Source organism: Rhinolophus hipposideros, assembly GCF_964194185.1.
Source record: "Rhinolophus hipposideros genome assembly, chromosome: 22".
Taxonomy (NCBI): Eukaryota; Metazoa; Chordata; class Mammalia; order Chiroptera; family Rhinolophidae; genus Rhinolophus; species Rhinolophus hipposideros.
The window spans coordinates 3,121,873-3,143,220 of record NC_138068.1 but is presented as its reverse complement, the minus strand read 5'-3'; the positions used below and the strand labels follow the sequence as shown (position 1 = coordinate 3,143,220).

Here is a 21,348-nt window from a genome sequence, read left to right as displayed (position 1 = left end):
GTAACTTGTGGCCAGCCATGTTTGTTTTCGGATTTTTCACAGTGAGCTATGATTTTTGGAACTTTGAGACTTGGGTTGGATGTGAGTTTCTTCAGGAATGATTTGGTTTTGCTTCTGCTAGGTGCCTGGAGGCACCCACTGGAAACCACTTTAAGTAAAATTCTTAATTTTAGATTTCTTCATGTCACTCTGTAGTGTAAATTCAGATTGCAAACTCATGAGAAGACTGTCTCATTGTTATGAAATTAACAAGAGAGACTTTTACCCCTTTCACTCAGTGAAAAGATTGGATTTTTTTAAGTTTCCTGGCCAGATGGTAGGGGTAGGGTGCGTTATTTTTAATTCACCCACATATTGAGATATGATCCTCTGAGGTCTCAGCTTTATGCAGGACTAGAGTTGTCTCTTCCCCTTGACTCTCACCTAGGATCGATTCTGGGTTTGAATTCTGCACCCTGCACTGCAGCAGACTATGAAAATGGAAAACCAAGTTCACTTGGCTTTGCAAATACCCTCAAAATGAAAGCTTTCTTACCTTTTCAGGTTTCAGTTTTCACTTGGATTTGGACTTTTAAATGTATCTTACTTTTTAACCTTAACACCAATATGTTGCAATATAAGTTTTAAACATTTTTATATTTTAGTCTGCATTTTTAGTTGTATTTATTTAGTATAAGGGTGAATATGGTGGTAGTCAATCAGAGTAATGAGTCCATAGTACTGTTTGAAATGGACTTGTTATTTCTTAACCTTGTTTATGATTCTTTTGTCATCAAGCAGTTATAATTTTGATGTAGTGAAATAGAGCTAACTTTTCAGTTATAATTGTTACTTTTAGGTCTTGTTTAAGAAATCTATTCTTATTTTCAAGCTCCCAGTGTCACAAATACAAAACTATATTCTGTAATGTACAGAGGTATACACATCGTAAGAAAGGAAAAAACTGGATTAGAATTGTAATACTCAATATAGACCGATCACAAAAGACAAATACAAGTCACGTTTGACTTCTGCAATGACAAGAAGTTCTCACAGTGGTTCCCATCAGCGTCCAGACCCTTCTGATTGCGGCGAACATTGTTTGGTAGACTCTGTGGCGAGCGTGTAAACTGTTCCAACACCTCCTCAGAAGCAGCAGGACTTGTTGCTGTGCGAGGCCTCCTGGATCTTCACTTGTGCTCATTACACACAGCACCATGCATCTCAGACTTATCACGAATGCGTGCACTTGTTAGGTGTGTTGGAGGTTCTGATGCGTACTCACGCCTCCATTGTCGTACTTCCACAACGTTCTCGAATTTCAAATACCACTTCAAAATGGTCTTGTGCTCCTTGAATAACAACTAGACTTCCGCCATTATCTCTGACGGCCGTGCCTGTCGCATGGTGACGCTAGCATTCATTTGATTAACACCATCTTTTCATCGAATGTCATACTACACAGTGCTACCATTAATTCAGTTCAACTTTGAAAAGTAATACACAGATAGCATCTCTTAAAATGTGTATACATTTTTTTTTTGGCATCCCTGGTATAATGTAAGGAAGAACTAATATTTGTCCATGTAGAAAACTATGGACCATGGGTCAAATTTGGCTTTTGACCTGTGTTTGAATGCCCTTGTGAACTAGACGTGGTTTTTACATTTTTAAAAGGACACACACACACACACACACACACACACAGAATATGTGGCAGAGGTTGTACGCGGCCTGCAAAGTTGAAAATATTTACTATCTGGACACTTATACAAAAAGGATGCAGACTCCTGGATTAATCACTTTTTTTCTCACTTATTTGCTGTATTTTAACTTTCCACTCATACTTGGAGTTTTGTTAGGGCCCTCCATTCCATTTCATCCGTCTTTTTGTTTGTTGTTAACTCCAAATATCACACTGTAATGAAAATGGCTGTTTCATTAATGAAAGTACGTGAGTCAAAGGAGAGGATGAGAAAATGCAGGATCCATTTTCAGAGTGGAAATGGAAAAAATGTAGAAATTCATACTTGGATGCCTAATTGCCCTGACATTAACTAGAGGCGTAGGATTCAGAGAGCTCGCAGAATACGTCTCTGCCATGTCTAAAGCAAGCACTGGACCATGGAATTGGATTCTATTGATTAATTTGTAACTGTGTACAGTGCCATATGAAGCATGAAACACCCAGAGACTTGTTCTAGGAAGCTTCTGACAAACGGAACAATGAGCTGTGAAGTCCCCAGCGAGTCAGAATGAACGAGGAGGAGATGGGAGGTTATATGGAAGAAAGGTGCTCTGTAAAGCCTAAATTACACATTAATCATTGAAGGGGTGGGGGCAAAAGAGAAAAGCCTGGGCACTGAAAATGTAATTCTCTTAATTCATGGTGTTTTTTCCTTATGGAGCAGATGTTTGTCTGTCTGAGGCGTGTGTCTACTCATTTTAGCCATGGCACAATTTACTTGTTCAGTGACATTGCACTGTCAGTAAGGAGAGCTCAGTCTCCGAAGTGAGTTGGAAACACAGCCAGCCCTAGAGATGTGATGGCCACCATTACACATGGTTGAGATCCTTTGTCACATTCCCCATGACACCAGAAGCTTTGACCAGGGTCCCAGATTCTGCTTAGTGGGACACAAAGAGTCTACCATACCTCTACTTCACTTCTCTTTGCTTTGTGATTTCCTTCTATGGGATCAAGAGAGGAATAATATGGCAGGCCACATGTTCTTTCCCCAGGATGAGCATGTGTGAGGTAGGCGTGTAAACCTGTAAGACTCTCCTTGGAGAAGGGGACAGGGTGGGGTTGGAGGAGGCAGGTGGTCAGTAGTTTTCAGGCAGCATCAACATACATGACAAAAACCTCCCCAGCCTCCTTTTATGAACTTTCTACTGCACTCCAGCCAATACTAGTGTCCCCTGAGCTCTTGACTTTGGCCAACCAGCTGTCATTGTCCCTGCTGGAGCTGAATGTGGGGTAAGAAGACCTTTTTTTGATGGGTTTTATCTGAGGGCTACGAACAAAGATGTCACGCTAATCTTATGACCGTGTCAATAACCTGTGCTCTTAAAGGAAGACTGACAGAGACCACGAGAGCAGAGGGTACGCTGAGCCGAGGAGTTGGATTTAAAATCGGGACCTTAAACGGCAGCTTATTGAAAAAAAGTAAACCACGATACAGGCCAGCTAAAAGCAGCAAATTAGACATAAATACAGAAATCTAGACTGATCTCATAAACATGACCTCGAGTAGAAATAAAGTAAGGAAAAGAATGGCTCTATGGTTCAATGTCATGCACAAAAGTGACACTTCATATTTATCAGGCTGTGTGCATGTTGAAGGGTGTTTATCAAACATACCCAAGTGAATATCTCTGAGGGAAGTAGGTGAATGGGAGTGAGGAGAAGGGAAGGAGGGGAAGACTGTCAAATCACGCGTCTGCGGTTGAGCTCACCGGAAATAAAGCCTGAGGTGGTGATTCTTGGCCAAGTAACTTATGGAGGGCCGACTCTCAGGAGGCTGGTAAGGGAGTGAAGGAAGCAGACCAGGGCAAAGGAAGAGCTAAGCAAAGATTTGGTGTTGGCTATTCAGTCCTGCCTGATCCCATGGGGAGCTCTGGAGTGTGAAGTGCACCAGAGACTGTCCTACTTAGAAGCAAAGGGACTGGGCTGTCATATCCCATGACATTCAGTCAATGGCTACTGGTCTTTCCTGAGAGGGATGTGTGTGTACAAACCCCCAGATCTCTCCAGGCAAGATGGCACCCATCTGCCAAGGGCAATCCTCTAGAGAGGGGCTAAGTGTGGACCATTAGTAGTCAACACTCCAGCAACGGGGTGTGGACGTGCAGCCTGGTGAAGGTGAGAGGCAGTCACGCGGTCCGCTAACCGGCAGGAGGCCTGGTGTGACTGGTGATGGGGAGCCTGCGTCACCCTTGCTGTTCATCCCCAGGGTGATCCTGCTCCATCAGGGGCTGCACGTGGAATGTTCTGGGAGAACCCAGGAGAGAAAGAAACAGACCCTGCCCGTGACTTAACAAAATATTGCTTTGAAGATAATGCCAGGATCCACTGGGGTTCTCCTCCCAAGGTCCAAAGGGTTGAAATTCCACCTTAATGAGATCTGAATTCAGGGGCCAGGACTCTCCCAGCAGGCTCCTAGTTATTTTCATTGAGTGGAGTGCCTTGCTTGGACATTTTCCAAAAGCAAAACCTCCCTGCAGTTCAAACTGTGCCATTCTTAACACCTGCAAGCATGTGGCAGTCACCCACGGGCTTGGGGGCAAAGGTGACCCACAGCACATAGAAGAATTCTCCCAGTGACCCCCCCACCTTCCTTCCTCCCTTTGTTTCTGCAGTTTGAAATCACTCTCCGCCCCAGTCCAGCAGGAGCCCCAACTGGTTCAGGGGCTTGTGATTATCGAAACAGCAGCCCTGTTACTTTCCATCCCGGCTCAGATAGCTCTTTCAGGAACCGTGGTCTTGACAAGCAGTGATGAACTGCTTCAAAAAACAAGGCAGGCACCCCTGGGGAATGACAGCTCCTGTTCAAGGCCAGGAGGCAACATTACCGTGTACGTGGAGCCCCTCCCTAACACCAGAAAAAATGAACAAAAAGTCACTTTCTCATTGTTGGTGCTGTAAAAATCAGCACCCAAGAGGATACTGCATTCATACTGCAGACCTTAATTAAAATTCTGTGAGCAGCCCTGGTGATCATGGGGCTGCGGCTGGATGTCGGCAGCTCAGACAAATGAGAAAGGAAAATGGCCAAGCGGGTTGCCTCACCTTCCTCCTCAGCCAGGTGGTTTGAAAGAGCGTCATGGGAAATAGAATTCTTGTGAACTGAGGTTTATAAAGAGAAGGGAGTCTTTGTGGCTTGACCAGGCAGCTAGAAGCAGAGCAAAGATGCTTTCAAAGAGCTGACCACTGATGGTGACCTCTACAAAATGGTACAGAGCCCTGGGTCAGAGCCTAGCTCCCACTTGACCAACTGGTCTGCTTGTGTCTTGGGGCACTCACAGCTGCTTGGGGGTCTCAGTTCTGTCACCTGCATGGGGGCTCTAGACTAGCTTGCTGATCTGTTGTTTGTTGCACATTCCTACTACTGGTAGTAAATAGTTTTGAGCCTGCACCCTAACAAATGCATAATTGTTCATTTACAAATGATACATGGGTTCTACTCCAACAATGTATTATGTACATTATAAAAGGCATGCAACGATAGACATAAGAGAGTCTATATGAAAATAATTAACTATAAATAAGAGCTCTAGAATTTTCTCTGCTGTTGTTATGCCCTACCACTGGGATGTGAATAATTTGTTTTGGAGATTAGACCAGATCATCTAGAAAGGCTTCTCTGCATGGTCTGTGATGCCCATGTTTTCAAAGAAGACCCTTTAGACCTGCACTGCCCAGTGCATTAGCCGTTAGCCGCGTGTGGCTATTTGAGTCCATTAAAATGAAATAAAATGTAAAACTCAGTTCCTCAGACACACTAGTTACATTTCAATGCTCAATAGTTTAGTGGTTAGTGGCTACTACCTTGGTCAATGCAGATTATAGAGCGTTTCTGTCATTGCAGAATGCTCTATCAGAAGTCTGTTTAGTAAGTGTAAGATCATAGGGTTCAGTATTTAGGTACAGCAACTGACCTTTAGTAAGTACTTGCTATAGTGCTTCCCATAGTGCTAAGCATTATGGGAAGCGTTTTATAAGCACTGCCTCATTAAGTCCCCACCACAACCTCATGAGTTAGGTCCTGTATTATCCCCATGTCATGGAACGAAAATGAGGATAGAAGGGATAAGGAGTTTCTAAAGCTGACAGGCTACTTAGAGCCTGTGTTCTCCCAAGCCCCCTCCTCCCCCACAGGAAATTGGGCTTTATTGTCTGAGCGTCACCTTTTTGGAATTTTGTGTGTATCAACTTCTGGGAACATGCTCTCAAGACTGGTCACTATCCATGTACTTGTCTGTCCCACAGGTACAGAGGGAATTTCTTGCAGTGTCGTGTTCATATGAAAGCAGATAGACTGCGTAAGCCACTCCGGACGCTGAGAAAAGACAGTCACCCTCCCCCACTCGAGGGGCTGGACCCATGCAGGACTCTTGGGCAGTCTTCTTCAGACATGACAGGTAACAGTTTCCTTGGAGGTGAATCCAAACTGCATCTGAAAAGGTACCAGGCTGCAGGATGAGCAGGAGATAGCCATCTATGCTCTCAGGAGCCTGAAGTTTAGCAGCGGGGACAGATGCCTGTGAAATGATGATAAAAGTGTGACATCTGTGGGTCAGTCAACAGGACCCTAAAGTAGTGGACAGGGTACTGGGTGAGAATACCCAGTGAGATAGATTGAGAATCCAATATTGAGAAGCCAACAACATCCTTGAGTACTGGCCACGTGTGCTACGTAGATTCCCAGCAACCGGAAGTCTTGGTGCCCAGCCCCTTCTCCCATCTTTAAAAAGAAAGTTCAGTTGATTCTTTTCACAGGGCCATTGCAAGGCTAAAATAGGTCAGTGGACAGGCTTGAGAGTCCACGTGAAATAGAGATATAAGTAGTTATTATGTGTGGGAGCTGCAGGGAACATTGCTTACATGTGAAGCGGTAAGAGGTGCACTCTTCACCATGCTCGGAAATACATAAAGGATGGAGTAATGGAGACTGCTTCCTGGAACACGGGCTATTTTCAGTTCTAATCACTGGGCAACCAGCACAAATTGCTTAACTTCTCTGGACCTCAATTTCCCCTCTTTCTCCCCTCTCTCCAGCAGTAATGAGCCCAATCTTCGCCTTGCTTGCAGGGTGTTGACTGGGGAAAATGAAGACCATCTGTGAAAAGGCTGCAGGGTCCCATCTGGTCAGCAGTGACTGAATTACCATCCTTTTGTGGCTAATTGTTGTCTGTTTGGCTCAAGGGCTGACCCTGGGCTCCGTCTGATGTCTGAGGTTTTGGTCCCAGAGGACAGTTGGCTCACAACTCCTCCTCTGTCTTTGTGTAGCTCCAGTGCCCCCTACAGGCAGATGGCGCTTTTGTGCTCCCCCTCCACTCCCAACCCCTAGCCCCCAGAGCCCTTTTCAGTGGGCAAGGACAGGACTAGTCTTGTTTCTCATTGAGAATTTAAATCAAGATAGGTATTTGCTCAACCGGATGGCTAATTGTGGAAGGAAAGCATCATCTCTGTGGAACGTGGAGGGTTAAGATCGCGTGGGAGAGGCTGGGATGAGGTGAGGTGGGGGTAAGGCACAAAGGCAACCAAGGAGCCCACCTTTGCCCTTTCTTCAGTTTCTGTGGCCCTCATGGTCAACCCCATTAGTTTCCTCCTTCTCAAATAGATACAACCAATGGAATTGCCCAGTGGGGTGTGCTTGGGTGATAGCACCCCTTCTAATAGAAACCACCAGAACTCTGCCAGTTGTCCCAGCTTTCTCACCAGCTCTCGTCCCAGCACCTGAAAGAGAGTTGAGTCAAGTGGCCCCTGGAAACTCACCTCAGCCTCCATGTTTATATTCCTGAGCTCTGTGCTACGCACTGAAGGGGTGAGAAAGAAAAGCTCTGCTGTCGATAAACGTGGAGCAGGGTGAAGACAGGCTCCCTCTGCTTGCATGGCGTTGGGAACGGCATGGGTGGGTCCGTTAGCTTCCTGCTTGGAACTGTCTGTCTGTACAGCTGGGCTGTTGATGTAGGTCTTACCCACTCAATGTCTCTGTGTGAAGATCAAGTGGGCTTCTGTGTGTGGTAAGGGCTCTGCAGACTGTAAAGCAGACAAATGTTGGCTGGTAGTATCCACTGAGCATAATAGGCATGCATGCATACACGTGGGCACGTGCTGCGTGCCAAATGAGTGTGGGACATGCGGTGATAAGGGTCTCCGTTGTTTAGTGGAGGATGAGGTCAGTGTTAAGGGAGGAACCCAAAGGGGGTGTTTTCTGGAGAGATATAGGACTTCTTCTGGAAATTCGGATGTAGAGAGAATAGAACAGCGGCTCTCTGTACCAGGGAGTGGTGAGTCAATGCCCAGGGGGCAGAACGGGGGACCTGAAGAAGGCACATCGAGTCCAGGTGGGCTGGTGTGTGCTGGGCCGCATGGAAGACACCGGAAGCCATTGAAGTCACTGTTTCCATTGGGTACCATCTGTACTAGTTTCCAAGGGCTGCTGAAGAAATTGCCAGAAACATGGTGGCTTAATACAACAAAAAGCGATTTTCTTATGGTGCTGGGGGTCAGGAGTCTCCTGCTTCCCCCAAAGCTCCAAGAGAGGGTCCTTCTTGCCCCTTCCAGCTTCTGTTGGCCCCAGGCTTCCTTGGCTTATGGCAGCGTCCCTCCATCTACTGCTTCCGTCTTCTTGTGGCCTTCTCCCCTGTGCTTCTGGGGGTCAGAGCTCCCTCTGTCCTTCCCTTAGAAGGACACTCACCATGGGATTCAGAGCCCACCCTAAATCCAGGAGCATCTTATCTTGAGATTTTTAATTTAATTACATCTGCAAAGATCCCTTGTCCAAGTAAGGTCACAGTCTCAGGTTCTGTGGATTAGGATTTGGACATATATTTTTGGGGGGCCACAATTCAACCACTACACCACTTTCACAAATTTTCTCCTATCCCCAAGCCAACAGAAGTGACCTTAAAATGCATTTCTATGTGGAAAAGGCAGTGGCACACATGCATATTCAGTGTACACGATATACACCGTCTGTATTCTTACTGTAAGAGAGTTCTATTTGAAACCTAAATCAACATGAAATCATTAAGACGGAATCACCACCAGCAGGGCATGTCCCACACTCGGGGGAAGCGTTGTACAGGTAGCCTCAATCCTAAAAAGGGTGCGTTGGGCTGTGGGACTCACTAGGTTCTCCTTAGGAAGAAGGCCCAGTGGCAGGCTGCACAGCGGATGGTCAGGGCCCCCGTGTGTGGCTGTGTGGATTATGCCAATAGGGGCTGAAAGCCAGCCACCACCCAATTTGTCTGGCCTTGTGCTTTGGCTACGGGGCTGGGTCGGCCCAAAACAAGGAGCCCCGGCTCTTCTCCCCTCGTCCCACAGGGGGCGCCTTTCCACATACCCTCCTATAGAAGTGGGTGCCTCTTCCTAATTGCACCTGTGCCAGGTATGCTCATGGTGGGGGGTCCAGGGGGGTCAGAGAGACCATTTGAAAAGCCTCTGCATTTCATTGTCCTTTTCACCCCTTCTTTCCCTTAAAAGCTTCTCTCAGCCTCAGGGAGTCGTCCTGCTCCCTCCCACGTAGACTAACAACAATGGATGTCTTCCGACTCCCTCCATGTTGGGAGAAATCTCACTTCTGTGCACTTCTTTTCTCAACATTGGCTGTCATACCAAAATCCTAAGTGGCACCCCAAACTGGCGGTGCCCATGCATGGTGGATAAAACCGTACCTGGACAGAAAAGAGAAAAAAAAGTCAGAAACAAAATCTGAATGTGGAGCCAAGAAATAAGAGGTTATCCATAGTTCACATTCTCCCTGGGAACGAAGGCCCCCAGTGTCGGTGACAATGTCACAGCAATAGCCTTGAATGGTGACATATGTCTGTACTTTCATGTTTATTATTTGAGCAGCCAGTTGAGCCAGAGGCCTGGGTCACCGGTGCCCATTTTCAAAGGGCTCTCTCCCCTGCAGTTAGGAGGAACACGAAGGAGATCCCCAAAGGGCAGCTGTGAGACAGCTGGGTGTGGTCTGAGCACTGGCCCGGGGAATATTAATCACCCCCTGATCCTTATTGAAGTGTCAGGGGAACAGCGATGGCTGGTTGGTAAACCAGCAAGCCGGGCTGGATGGATCGTGATGGATACCCTCTCATTGGAGGGTGGTAGAGTGCGTTAAAATCAATGCCGCCTGGAAATCAAAGGGTTTGGGGACGTGAGTACCACCACTTGCCAATACCAATATTTCATAGTGGAGTGACAGGCCCTCCGAGAGTGTTGGGTGTTTGAAGACAAAGTGCTGTAACTTCAAAGGAACTGAAAGATGGGCCTTGGTATCCACCGTTTACAAACAACTTTCTTGTCTCCTTTGACCTGGCAGGTCCTGGGTGGAGAGATCAGAGCGGTCTTCTCAGTGAGGGATCTGACCTTACCGTGTGTGTGTCTGCGCGCGTGCAGGAGTATGCTTGTGAGTGAATGCAAGGGTGTATGTTTTTTGGGGGGTGGACCTGTTTTCTCTGGCAGGGTAATGTAGGGTGATCTGTTTTGGGTGACCTGAGGGGCTATGATTTGGGGGAATTTGAACTCCAACAAAAAAATTGATAATGATCTGTGGGGGGGCAGATTTGCCGATTGAAAAGTAGGGAAAACCTTTGGCCCTGATCTGTACAGGCTGAATCAGTAGAATCAGTAAAACATTTAAAAATAAGTAGTCAGGAATACTTGTGTCCAGGGGCTGAAATAAGAAGTAAGTGATTGTCTTCTTTATTTTTGGAGAATCTTCCTGTCAATAATTGATGAGGATGAGAGAGAGAGAGGATGTTATTAAAAAACATTTTTTTGAAAGGATGCTTAATTTCCCTCTCTTTTAAACTATTCTGATAGCTTGGAACTAATCATTTGAATTAACAGATGGCTCGGCAGTGAAGTCATCTGTAAGCAGAAGGCCAGAGGAGTTATGAAAGATAAAGACCTAAATTATAAGATTTTTATAGTGATCGGAGTTTTTGAGGCTCTCCTGAGAACTGAGTCCATTTTTTTAAACCTAAATTCAATGGTCCATCCCAGCTAAGTTTCTGGCAAGTTGGTGGGGGAAGCTGGAAGCTTCTTTACAGATGTCTAATAGAGTTGATTTAGTACTAGACACCCCAGGATAAAAGTGAGTGGATGGGCAGGGGTATCAATATTTCAAAGGACATCCTTCCTCACCCATGCTCCCTTTAGGATCAGGGTTGAGGTATTGAGTTAGGTGGATTTAATCTCAGAAGCTCAAGCTGCCTCATTGAAGGGATTCGTAAAAGAAGGTTCTTAGATATCCGGGCAGTGAATATGCCAAGGACAGCGAACATCTACTTGAGGGAAGACACTTATAATCCAAACTTTCTTTTTGAGACACCCCAATCAGAGGTTGGCTGGAGAGATAATGATTGTCATGGGATAGGACCTTCCCTAATCAATTACTGATGAATTTAGTCAGTCTCTCTCTCTCTCTCTCTCTCTCTCTCTCTCTCTCTTTTTCTCTCTCTCTCTCTCTCTCTCTCTCTCCCTCTCCCTTTCTTTCCCTCTCTCTCCCTTTCTCTCCCTCTTTCCCTCTCTCCCTCTCTTTTTTTCTCTCTCTCCCCCCCTCTCTTTCCCTCTCTCACTCTCTCCCTGTCTTCCTCTCAAAATCCTTACCATTAGCATCCATCCCTGCCCTTCAGGGTAATTTTAACAATATATACATTGATTGCCAAATGAAACCACAAATCATGCATAAGAGATAAAATTTCATGAAGTTGATGGAAGGGACCATTGGCAGAATGAGACTAAGTGATAAATGATCAAGAGAAAATTGATGAGGATAGCTTTTGGTTTCATTGTTTTTCAAGATAAATTCTCAAAATCTTTAATTCTTCACTGTTTACTGTGAAATTTTGGTCCCCATTGTGAATGAATTAATTTTAGGTGGCCTTTCCCCAGTGGCAAAGATTTCAATTAGTGAGGATCCTATTTACCAAGCTGACGGTCATCTCCACCTTTGTACCAGTGTCTGGCATGGTAGCACTTCCTCAGTAAGTGTTTTTTGAGTGAACAACTGAACAGGCAGAGGTAAATCTCCTATCTTGAGCTTCCGTGAAGGTCAGGCTCATTGGAAAGGACTATCCAACTAGCCCCCAAGTCTTTTGAAATTTGAGAACAAAGAAATGGTTGTGCAACCTGGAGATTTTATCTCTGCTGGTGTTATGGAGATACATCAGTAACAGAAGAATCCAGTAGGTATCTAGTTAGGGTGGCAGTCGGCTGAATAGCACAAAAGAAACTTCATCTTTCTTTTCTTCATAAAAGAAACTTTTTCATCTTAAAAGAAACGTCCAGCTTCCATGACCCCCTTGCTAGATTCAATTTTGTGGAATTGCCATTTTCAACCTTAAGGGTATCTACCCTGTTTCCCCGAAAATAAGACCTAGCTGGACAATCAGCTCTAATGTGTCTTTTGGAGCAAAAATTAATATGAGACCCGGTATTATGTGTTCTATTCTATTCTATTCTATTCTATTCTATTCTATTCATTCTATTCTATTCTATTACATTATATTATAGACCCAGTCTTATATTATAGTAAAATAAGACTGGGTCTTATATTAATTTTTGCTCCAAAAGATGCATTAGAGCTGATTGTCTGGCTAGGTCTTATTTTCGGGGAAATATAGTATCTAATACCACCTCAGTTTTACAGATGGAAGCTCTGTACAGATAGATGAAGATGGTGACTTTGAACCTGAAGATGTTCATTTTGATGTCCTTTAACCTGAGATCCTCTCTTACACTACAGTGGGACAGAATCTTAAGTGGGAGATTCATTTCCAAAGCCAGTCCTTTAGTCAAAACCACCTGTAGTCAAAATTATCTTTGAAAATCTATAAACCCAGTCATGAGTATAATTGGTGTCTGCAACTCTGAGCAGAAATTCTCACAATATGTTTGGGACCACTGCTCTAAAGGAAAAAAAGAGACCATCCGTTAGGTTGCTTTGAAGATGAACAGCAAATCCTCCCACTGAGCAGGGGAGTGTGAAATTCTCAAGTGTCCCCTCTTTGCTGGTCAGGATATGCCATTTGGTTTTAGCATTAAGCCTCTAAAATTGTTATGACATCTTAATGGATTGGTTGCTATAGTGGGGATTAACTAAGATATTGGAGGTGTGTCTTCTGGGAAGTGTGGGGGGACAGCACATTTCAAAAGTCAGGGTTTAGGTTAAAGCTGTGATGGGACCCTACTGGGGTGGTTTCTCATCTCACCAGAACACCTGTTTTTCTGGTGCCAGCTTAGGAATTGGGGGGCCGTCTCTGTTTGGCAATTACTCCATGCCAGCTGGTGCAGGTGTGTGAAAGACCGTGTCTTCTAGCTTAAGGGGAAATTCACCACCAAGTCTTGTCATGAAAATGGTCGCTGTAATGTTTACTTCCCAAGTTAGGGTCCCACTTAAGAAGAGAAGCTTTGCAGGTATGTGCGTGTGTGTGCGTGCACACATGTTCTCATTCAAGTGTTATCTTTCCATTACAGAAAGCAATTGAAAAACCCACACATCCATACAAAGTGGGTGACACCACCCGAGTGAAAGCCTCTACCCATCCCCTTTTGTTGTAGTTACACAATTCCCAACGCCCTTCTCCTGATGACGTCACTGCTCTGAAATGAACACTTTTCTTCTCAGGAGGTGGGGTGCAGTGGGAATGAACACAACATCCTTGAAATCTGTTTGCAGTTCAAGTGGGGCTTTCTAGTCTCAGGGAGCTTAAAACCCATCTGCACGCAGCCCTATTCCCGGTCTCCTACTGTCATAGTTATTGACCCCGGGCTGCAAAAAAGAATCTCGCAATTAGGTTTGCTCTGTTTCTGTGTTTATACGCACATCGCTTTCTCCCTTGCCGATAACATATCAGCTTCTATTTTTTAAATTATTATTATTATTGAAACCCTTTGTGTTAAAAGGACCTGCTCCATTAACTGAGACCTGTTCTATGTACTCCAAAGCTGGGACACATTCAAACATTCCATTGTATAAAGAGTGCTCTTATACATTTCCTTAGAAAAGCATTTTGCGGAACTGAATGGAGAATGTTGCTGTAGCGGAGGTTAATTAGTCGGGTTTTTGCTGGGCACTGGAGGTCGTGCTGCTTCTGAGGGTACGCAGACTAAAATGGGAGCACTAAAGAGGGGTGAGGGTGGCCTGTGCCCGGATGACACATCTGCAGTCATATTGATGAAGGGAGATGTTGCATTGAGTGATAAGAACGACACTGAGTTTATGGTATTGCAGTTTCCTGCAGCTGGCATGGCTTCTAGCAGTAAACACGGTGAAGGTCATGGCTACATTTTAAAGTGAGATTTGAGAACATTCTCTCAGTAACGAAACTCAGAAGCCACTTTACACTTATGAGGTTCATCCCCACTTAATCTCCGCGACAAACTTATGATGAGTGACCGTCATTCTCATTTTGTGGACGGAGGAACTGAGATGCAGAGAGGCATTCAGTGACTGGCCCAAGGCCTCCGAGATGGTACACCGGGTGGTCAACAGTGTTTTCTAAATGCAAATAATTCATCCGCCACCTTCAGAAGTGTTGCACCCGCTCCACGCCCCCTAGATGATCATGTGCTTTTGTTATCCTTCAGGCTCACTTACAAAACATGTAAATACATTTATTTTATTTATTTTTCTATTTGTACATAAAACGTAAATTTACCTTAAAGAGAAGCTCTTTATCGTTACCGACACAGAAAGCCAATATCACGTGCCATTGAGAGAACGTTACATAGTAAAAACACTAGGAATGGTGTTTTTGGTACATAAATTCTTGTGTTGTGGGTGGAAGGCCAGGCGCTCGAGGTCTACTCCTTTTGCTAAAACGAGATTTTGGGAAGTGTTAGGGAGGCGCTCCAGATGCCCTAGCACCTAGTCGAGACTTTCTTCTTTCCTTAATTAGAGGGATTATAAGGGAATAGGTTTCTCACTGTGTCATTGTTTTATTTAACTGTAAGCTTGAGATCACGCCCCCCTCCTGCCCCCCCCCCGTGGGGGATCTGAGCCTTTTCCTGGGACTCTGTTTGTGCTGTTATATCCCCCTTTTCTCTGTCACTAGGATCCCTGTTGGCTAGTATTGTCTAATCTAGTATTTCCTCAACTTTGGTAAAGCCTTGACATCTACAGATTTAAACTCTCCATTCAAGAGACTTCTGCCAAGACCCCTCCTACTCCCCCGCCCCCATACACACACTGGAAGGCTCCACCTTCTCTGCCTCATTGGGGGTGAGATGTTGACCTGAGCTCACTTGGGCGCTGTGGGCGTGCTGTCTGTGGTAGGAGGAGTGGTGAGAAATGCGGCTGTGCCCAGGGCACTGAGAGAGGAATGGGGGGAGGGGATTGGCACATGGGCAGGATTTTGCAGGGGGGGGTTAGGGTGGGGGGTTCATCTTTCTCCTGAGAACAATGGGGAGCCATTGAAGGATCTGGGTGCAGGGCAGGAGCGCAGGAGAAACCATCCAATATAGGTTTTAAAAAGGTGCCTCTGGGCGCAGAGTGGAACACGGACTGGGGTGGACAGAGTGGGTGCCAGGAGGCTGAGGAGAAGATGCCTGAGACCGGCCGGGCACGTCCGCGTTTAACAAGAACTTGGAAAAAGCAATGCCTCACCTACAGGAATAAGAAAGTTAATTATCAGTTTTTAATCACACGTGTATTCATGAATGACTGCTACTACTTTTGACATATTAAAATGCGGTTAGTGTTTGCTTTGCTCCCCCCCACTGTCCTCCCCACCCCTCACTCCAATCTTCCTCCCCCACAGATAAAACTAATGTTTGGTTTGGAGTTTGAAGTACATCTGCCAGATCGTTCTCTCTCTCTCTCTCTCTCTCTCTCTCTCTCTCTCTCTCTCTCTCTATATATATATATATATATATATATATATATAAAACAGGAGTGGTACCACACTGCACATTTCATTGTATAGCTTTCTTTTTTCTCTTATTCAACAACATGTCATAGTTTTGCACACTGTTAATACTTATAGCCCTCTCTCAACCTCGTCAATGGGGACAGAGTCTGGCACGGAATGCCCTAACTTACGTAGCCATGCTCACAATGGGTAACTTGGTCACGTCCAGTGGCTCATTACTGCGTCAGGCTCCTTGGACCCTCGGATGGAAACTCCTAGGCTCAAGCAGAGGTTTTCTCGAGGGCAGACTCGAGAAGAGCATTGCTGGGTCTTTGAATGTTGTGTTGTCCAGTTTTAAGTGGATACTTCCAAATTGCGTCCCAATTTACATTTCCATCAGTAGCATATTAGAGTACCTCTTCTTTCCTTGACCTTATCACACTTTCTAAAAAGTCCCTTAGACGGGCAAAAGGTGCTTCTTTTAATGCCCTTGGACAAAAGGGCCTTTCCACCTGACTTTGCATCCCACTGGGAGATCCATTTGCCCAAACAGACTGTGGCAGGCTGGCGTTATCCAGCGAAGAAAAACATGGAGGGATGATAAGACTTTTTTATTTTTTAATCACAGAGAAGTACGTTTCTCTTGACCAAACTTTGAATCCACTGGGTACATTTGATGTTCTCTCCAAATATTAATAGATTTGTTCCTCAGCTGAGGCACGATGTCTCAGTCTGCTCCCAGAGAGCCCGTCCCTGCAAAGGGCACCCAGCCACTCAGGGCTTCCTCTGTGCCTTGCCAATACATTAGATCCGCTTAGGAATTTGCAGAAGAGATGAATTGATTTGCAGCCTTCTGAGCCCGAAGTGTTACTCAGCTAACTCCCAGAAAACTCAGGCCGCCGGGGAGCTCGGGGGAGCAAACAGTGATATATGTGGCTTTAGTCAAAGGCTGAGCCTGTCTTCATTCCTCATTATCAACACAAGCCAGAGTGATGAATTTCTCAGCACTTTCTGCTTTAGTGTGGGATCTGGGGCCACAGCCCAGACTACCGGGATAAAATGAGAAGGCTCCCAGGGCTGCAGCTGCCAATACAATAGCAATGTTTCTCTTTGCAAGCTTTTCTTATCCCCAAACAGACGCCCTGGTTCTCTTACTCTGAAATGTTGCTACTGGAGGTGGAAATTTAAACCCTGCATGTCTGCATTATGGAGGACTCTTTGGGCTACGAGGAAAACAGACTCAGCTCGAATTGGCCAAACAAAAAATTCATTATCTCACATAACAGAAATAGTGGCTTCAGGCTTGGCTACGTCCAGAGGTGTCAGGGATGTCACTGGGGTTCAGTTTCTCTCCATCTCTTGGCTCCTCTTTATTCTCCGTCATCATCACTGGCTTCTGTGATACCTGCCCAGCCTGTCCACACCCATGTTGGCTTGACTCCTGTTCATAACCCAAGTCCTCAGATGAAATCTCATTGGCCTGTTTCAGGCCACGCGTCTCTCCTGAATCCATCACTAGGGATTTGAATGCCTAGGTCTGGGTCGTGCCTCGTGTGGAGGGATGAGTGGGGGTCACCTCTGCTACAGCCGTTAAGAGTAAAGGAGTGATGGTTTCCCAGAAGAAGAGGGGGCCAGGCAGGTCAACACCACAGAAGCCCAAACCATCTCTGACTCATGGTTTAATGAAATTCAGCCTGTATCTGAACGGTTGAGCTCCCTCATACCCCTGGAGAGGGAAGAAGCGGAAGGTGTATGAAGCCTCTTCTCCCGGAGCTCAGGGAAGGGTTGGTGAACCGAGACACCTTTGTGAAATAGATTAGAGTCACACAGCCTGAGGTTCACATGCAATTACCGGGGTGTGCTCTGTGCCAGGCAGTGTGTGGGAGCAGGAAGAGAGGTAAATAGGAACACGACACGGCCCTTGTCCTTAGGGAGAGCCCAGTCTGGCAGAGGCAGCCGGTACAGACTGGTAAACAAGTCATTACACATGCAATGCGGTAAGCTCGCTGATACGATTAAGCTTCCGAATGCGGGATTCTGACAAGGCCGGCGGCAACGGACAAGGGCTCGCGCGCCAGCAGAGGCGAGGACGCAGGGAGGAGGGGCCCCTCCGTGCTGCCGACGACGCCCCTCCCCAAGGCCGCTCCATCCGGCCGCCCTCCCCCGCAGATGGGAGCAAAGCAGGCTTGCAGAAGACCCAAAGGCTGTCATTCTTTAGCATCCTTTTCCCTCCTTGGACCATAAAGACTTTTGTTTTGCCATACACACTAAACTGCTGGAAAGTGAGGCGCACAGCACTTAACTACTATTTACTTATCTAAAATGCTAAGTGTTTCCCTTGGCAATCATTAATAGATTCCTGTAGAAACGGAATGACACATTCTGAATTCTGATTTCTGTGCAGACAGAGGTGGGAAGGCAAAAATGGTCAGGGCACGAATCTGGTCCAGGTGGGGAGGTGGGAGAGTAGGACCCTATAGTCATTTAAAGAGAAGTTGAAATAAGGGCATTGAAAGATAAATGCGTGTTTATGTTAAAAATTAAAAAGAAAAAATGAGAGAGACAGAGAGAGAGAGAGAGAGAGAGAGAGAGAGAGAGAGAGCGCGCGCTATGATACCTTCAATCCCAAACCTGAAATGGAGGCTGTCCTGCTTTTGAAGGACTTTCTGAAAACCCTTCTCATCTTGGAGTTGGGAGAGAGCCCCTTCTCAGCAGAGCCTGCAAAAGAAGCCTGAGTTTTGTTCTAGAACTTTCTATGTGATGTGCTGGAGCCAGCAGCCAAATGGGATCAGAGGATGGGGCAGGATGAGAAGTGATGACCTCAGGCATGATCTACAGGTCTCCAGATGGGGTACAGAATGAGGAAGGGCTCATCTCGTTGGAACGTCCCCTTCCACCTCCACCTGGTACCTGGTCTTCAGGAGGGGCAAGGCCTTTTTGGTTTTGGAGACAGGTGAGCCTTAAGGATTGTTTCTAACTAAGGTGTTAGTTAGGTGAGGCAGAATGGTGTCACCAATGGTGAGCCTAGAGAAGAAATAACTAAGTGATATATAGACCACATTGATCCTAATGAGAAAGTAATTCTCTTCTCAATTCCCTTTTAAGTCTCTTGATTTCATCACAGAGAAAGTCTTGTGTTGATGCTAGTATGTCTTTAACGTCTGCCTAACAACTCTTTACTAATCTCTCTTTTAAACAGAGAGAGGTTAGGTTTCAACACCTAGCTAGAATTTGAGAACACAGGTCTGTTTAAATTGTATTTATGTTTGCAGGTGCTTTCTTATTCCAGAGACCTCATCTTCTCCATCTACCTCTTACAATAGACTTTGGAAAGCCAAATAATCTCCCCAGCCCATTCCTTTTCAGCCTCCTTTAGGCCAAGATTGGTGCAGGGGAAGAAATTTTGTTTTTGGATTCAGGGGAATGAATTCCGTTGAGTCCTGACTTGCCCTCTTACTACATCCTTGGGTAAAGGTCATCCCTTCTCTTTGCTCCTCATCTGTAAAAGGGGGTGGCGGGAGTTTCCGAGTCTGTAGGTTTCACCTACACGGATTCCTTTAACCCAGCCCTTGAAAACCCCATGAGGCCAGTCTAGGAAATGGACTCATGGGACTGTGGAGAGCCTCAATCTACATGAGATGGCGAGAAGGAAGGTCCTGCGTCAACTAGAAAGGATTTTGTAGGTGTGGTGATTGCCATGGGCTAAATGTCCGCCCCAGGGCTGCAAGCCAAACAAATGAGTAATGAATGGTCAATTTCTGAGGGGGACCTAGTTAGTGGGTACTTAGGAGGCTATTTGAGGGCACTTTAACTCCCGTCACATGGATGCATGGTGCTCTCCCTGCTGAGGGGAAGGTAGAGAAGATAAAGGAAGGGATCTGAATAATCCTCCATGCTCCAGCCCCACCTCATCTCAGGCCTCTGGGCAATGATACCTCTGCGTCAGGACACTGCCTGCCTCACGATAAATGCATCCACATTGGCCTTTCTTTACCCCACCATTGGGTGCTGGCAGGAACCATGGAGGATCTGCTCCAACTAGCATTGCTTCCTGCGTGAGATTTTGGAGAGTTTCCTTGAAATGTTTTTCCTCATCTAATTTTCAATATGGCCCCATGGGGTTGGGGAGGGGGGGAAGTTGTGGCCACTCTCCATCCTAATTAGGAGTCTTGCCCAAGTTCAAACATTGAGGTAGAGAAATGCAAGTTCAGTTCCAAGGCTTTTCCTTTGCTAAAACTCTTACAATTTTGGCTTGCTTATTTTCTTAACTTCCTGAGACATGAAAAAAGGTAATTTTTGTATCCCCCTCCACATAGACATTAATGATTATTTTCAGTCATTTTCAGCTTTCCGTTTTTGCTACGAGGCACCTGGCGTTCCCGGAACGGACAAAAGCCATTTTTCTAAGTACTAGCATTTGAAATTATTAAGTGTTCATTAAGCACCCCGGGTGCAAAGCACTCTCGGAGATGTTTGTTTCTCAATTTTCTATAATTTCCTTATTTTTTCCCCCCCGAGCTAAAGGCAGATTGAAAAATGAACTCAGTGCATTTGAGTCTCTGAATCACAGTTAATGCGTGACGCCCCCTCCCTTAACTGCGCTGTTTTCCTTCTGCCGCCTCTGTCTCCCTTCTCGTCAATTCGAGAAAGTTCTGGTTCTGTGTTAACCCCTACTCAGACACGGCCACTTTTGCTCTTACTCCTGAGTGCCTGCCAGGAAGGAGTGGGTGCAAAAGCCTTGACCAGCACTCGCCCCGGACTGCAGTGAGAGCCATGGAAAAATCCAGAAGGCGCAGAGGCAGCCTTTGATCCCGCAGAGTCGGGGCTGCAGGCTAATCAACACAGCAGCAGCGCCGCCCCATCAGCACCTCCTCCCCCTGCCCCAAGCCCCCCCGGGCGGCACTGGGGGTCTTGACAATCACAGTTCTGCGTGGACCCTTCTAGAAGGAGCACGGGAGCCCAGAGCCCCCCTCCCATCCGCCCTCACGGGCTCTGTGATTCTGGGTCTTCCAGGAGCAGAGAGAAAGGCTCTTTTTTTCCTTTCTCCCTTTTTTTTTTTTTTTTTTGACAACAGCCTCACATAACCTCAAAAGTTATCCATGAATTTACCAAAACTTTTTCTGAAACTATTTTAACCTCTGGTGGGGGTTAAAAAACAAGCCTTGTGAATTTATTACCCGGAAAAAGCGAAGCACGACTTTCTGTTTTGATGGGAAATCGTCTTCCAAGCTTCAAGGGGGCCCCCTAGTGCTGGTCTGCGAGCAGCAGGCAGGCAGGCGGGCTCCCCGGCTCCGCGCCCGAGGCCACAGTTTCATCTCTAAGCCTTTCCCTCCCGCGTCCTGGTCTCGCCCAGGTGTGTGTCTGGCCATGGACTGGGCTTCGCTGTCCTGGTGGGGGACCTGTGCACTCGGGGGGACCTGCATTCAATACCAAGGGACCCCTGGGCACGAGTTGATTTTATGTTCTTAGGCGTTCAGGTGGCTGACCTAATGTGCCAGGCTGCAGCCGAAGGAAGGGAGAGGAGGGTTTTGATCCAAAAGCCCTGTGCTTTTTGAAATAGGCTGGAACCCCGCTGACAAGCAACTCGTGCCATTGTCTCAGCACGCAGGTGACCCCGGCCCTTTATGTAGTTTCATTGATCTCATTAAATGCCTCCCAGATGTGCAAGAGTGAACATAATGACTAAAAGAGCGAAGGCAGAAGCCCAGGCTGAGAACAAGAGAAAAGGAGAGGGTTGCCGAGATGGAGAAAGAAAGGACCAAATGGGGTGCTGAAGGATGG

The 21,348-nt window shown here is 46.2% G+C and overlaps 1 protein-coding gene across 4 annotated transcripts in view; it reads left to right on the top strand.

The window, feature by feature from the left end:
- Positions 1–21,348, top strand: part of ZNF831 (zinc finger protein 831) — a 103,800-nt gene that overhangs the window by 51,205 nt on the left and 31,247 nt on the right. For all 4 annotated transcript variants that reach the window (XM_081033716.1, XM_081033714.1, XM_081033715.1 and 1 more), the window contains one exon: positions 5,972–6,123. In XM_081033716.1, the coding sequence (XP_080889842.1) occupies positions 5,972–6,123 (152 nt within the window). The remainder of the gene's footprint in view (positions 1–5,971; positions 6,124–21,348) is intronic.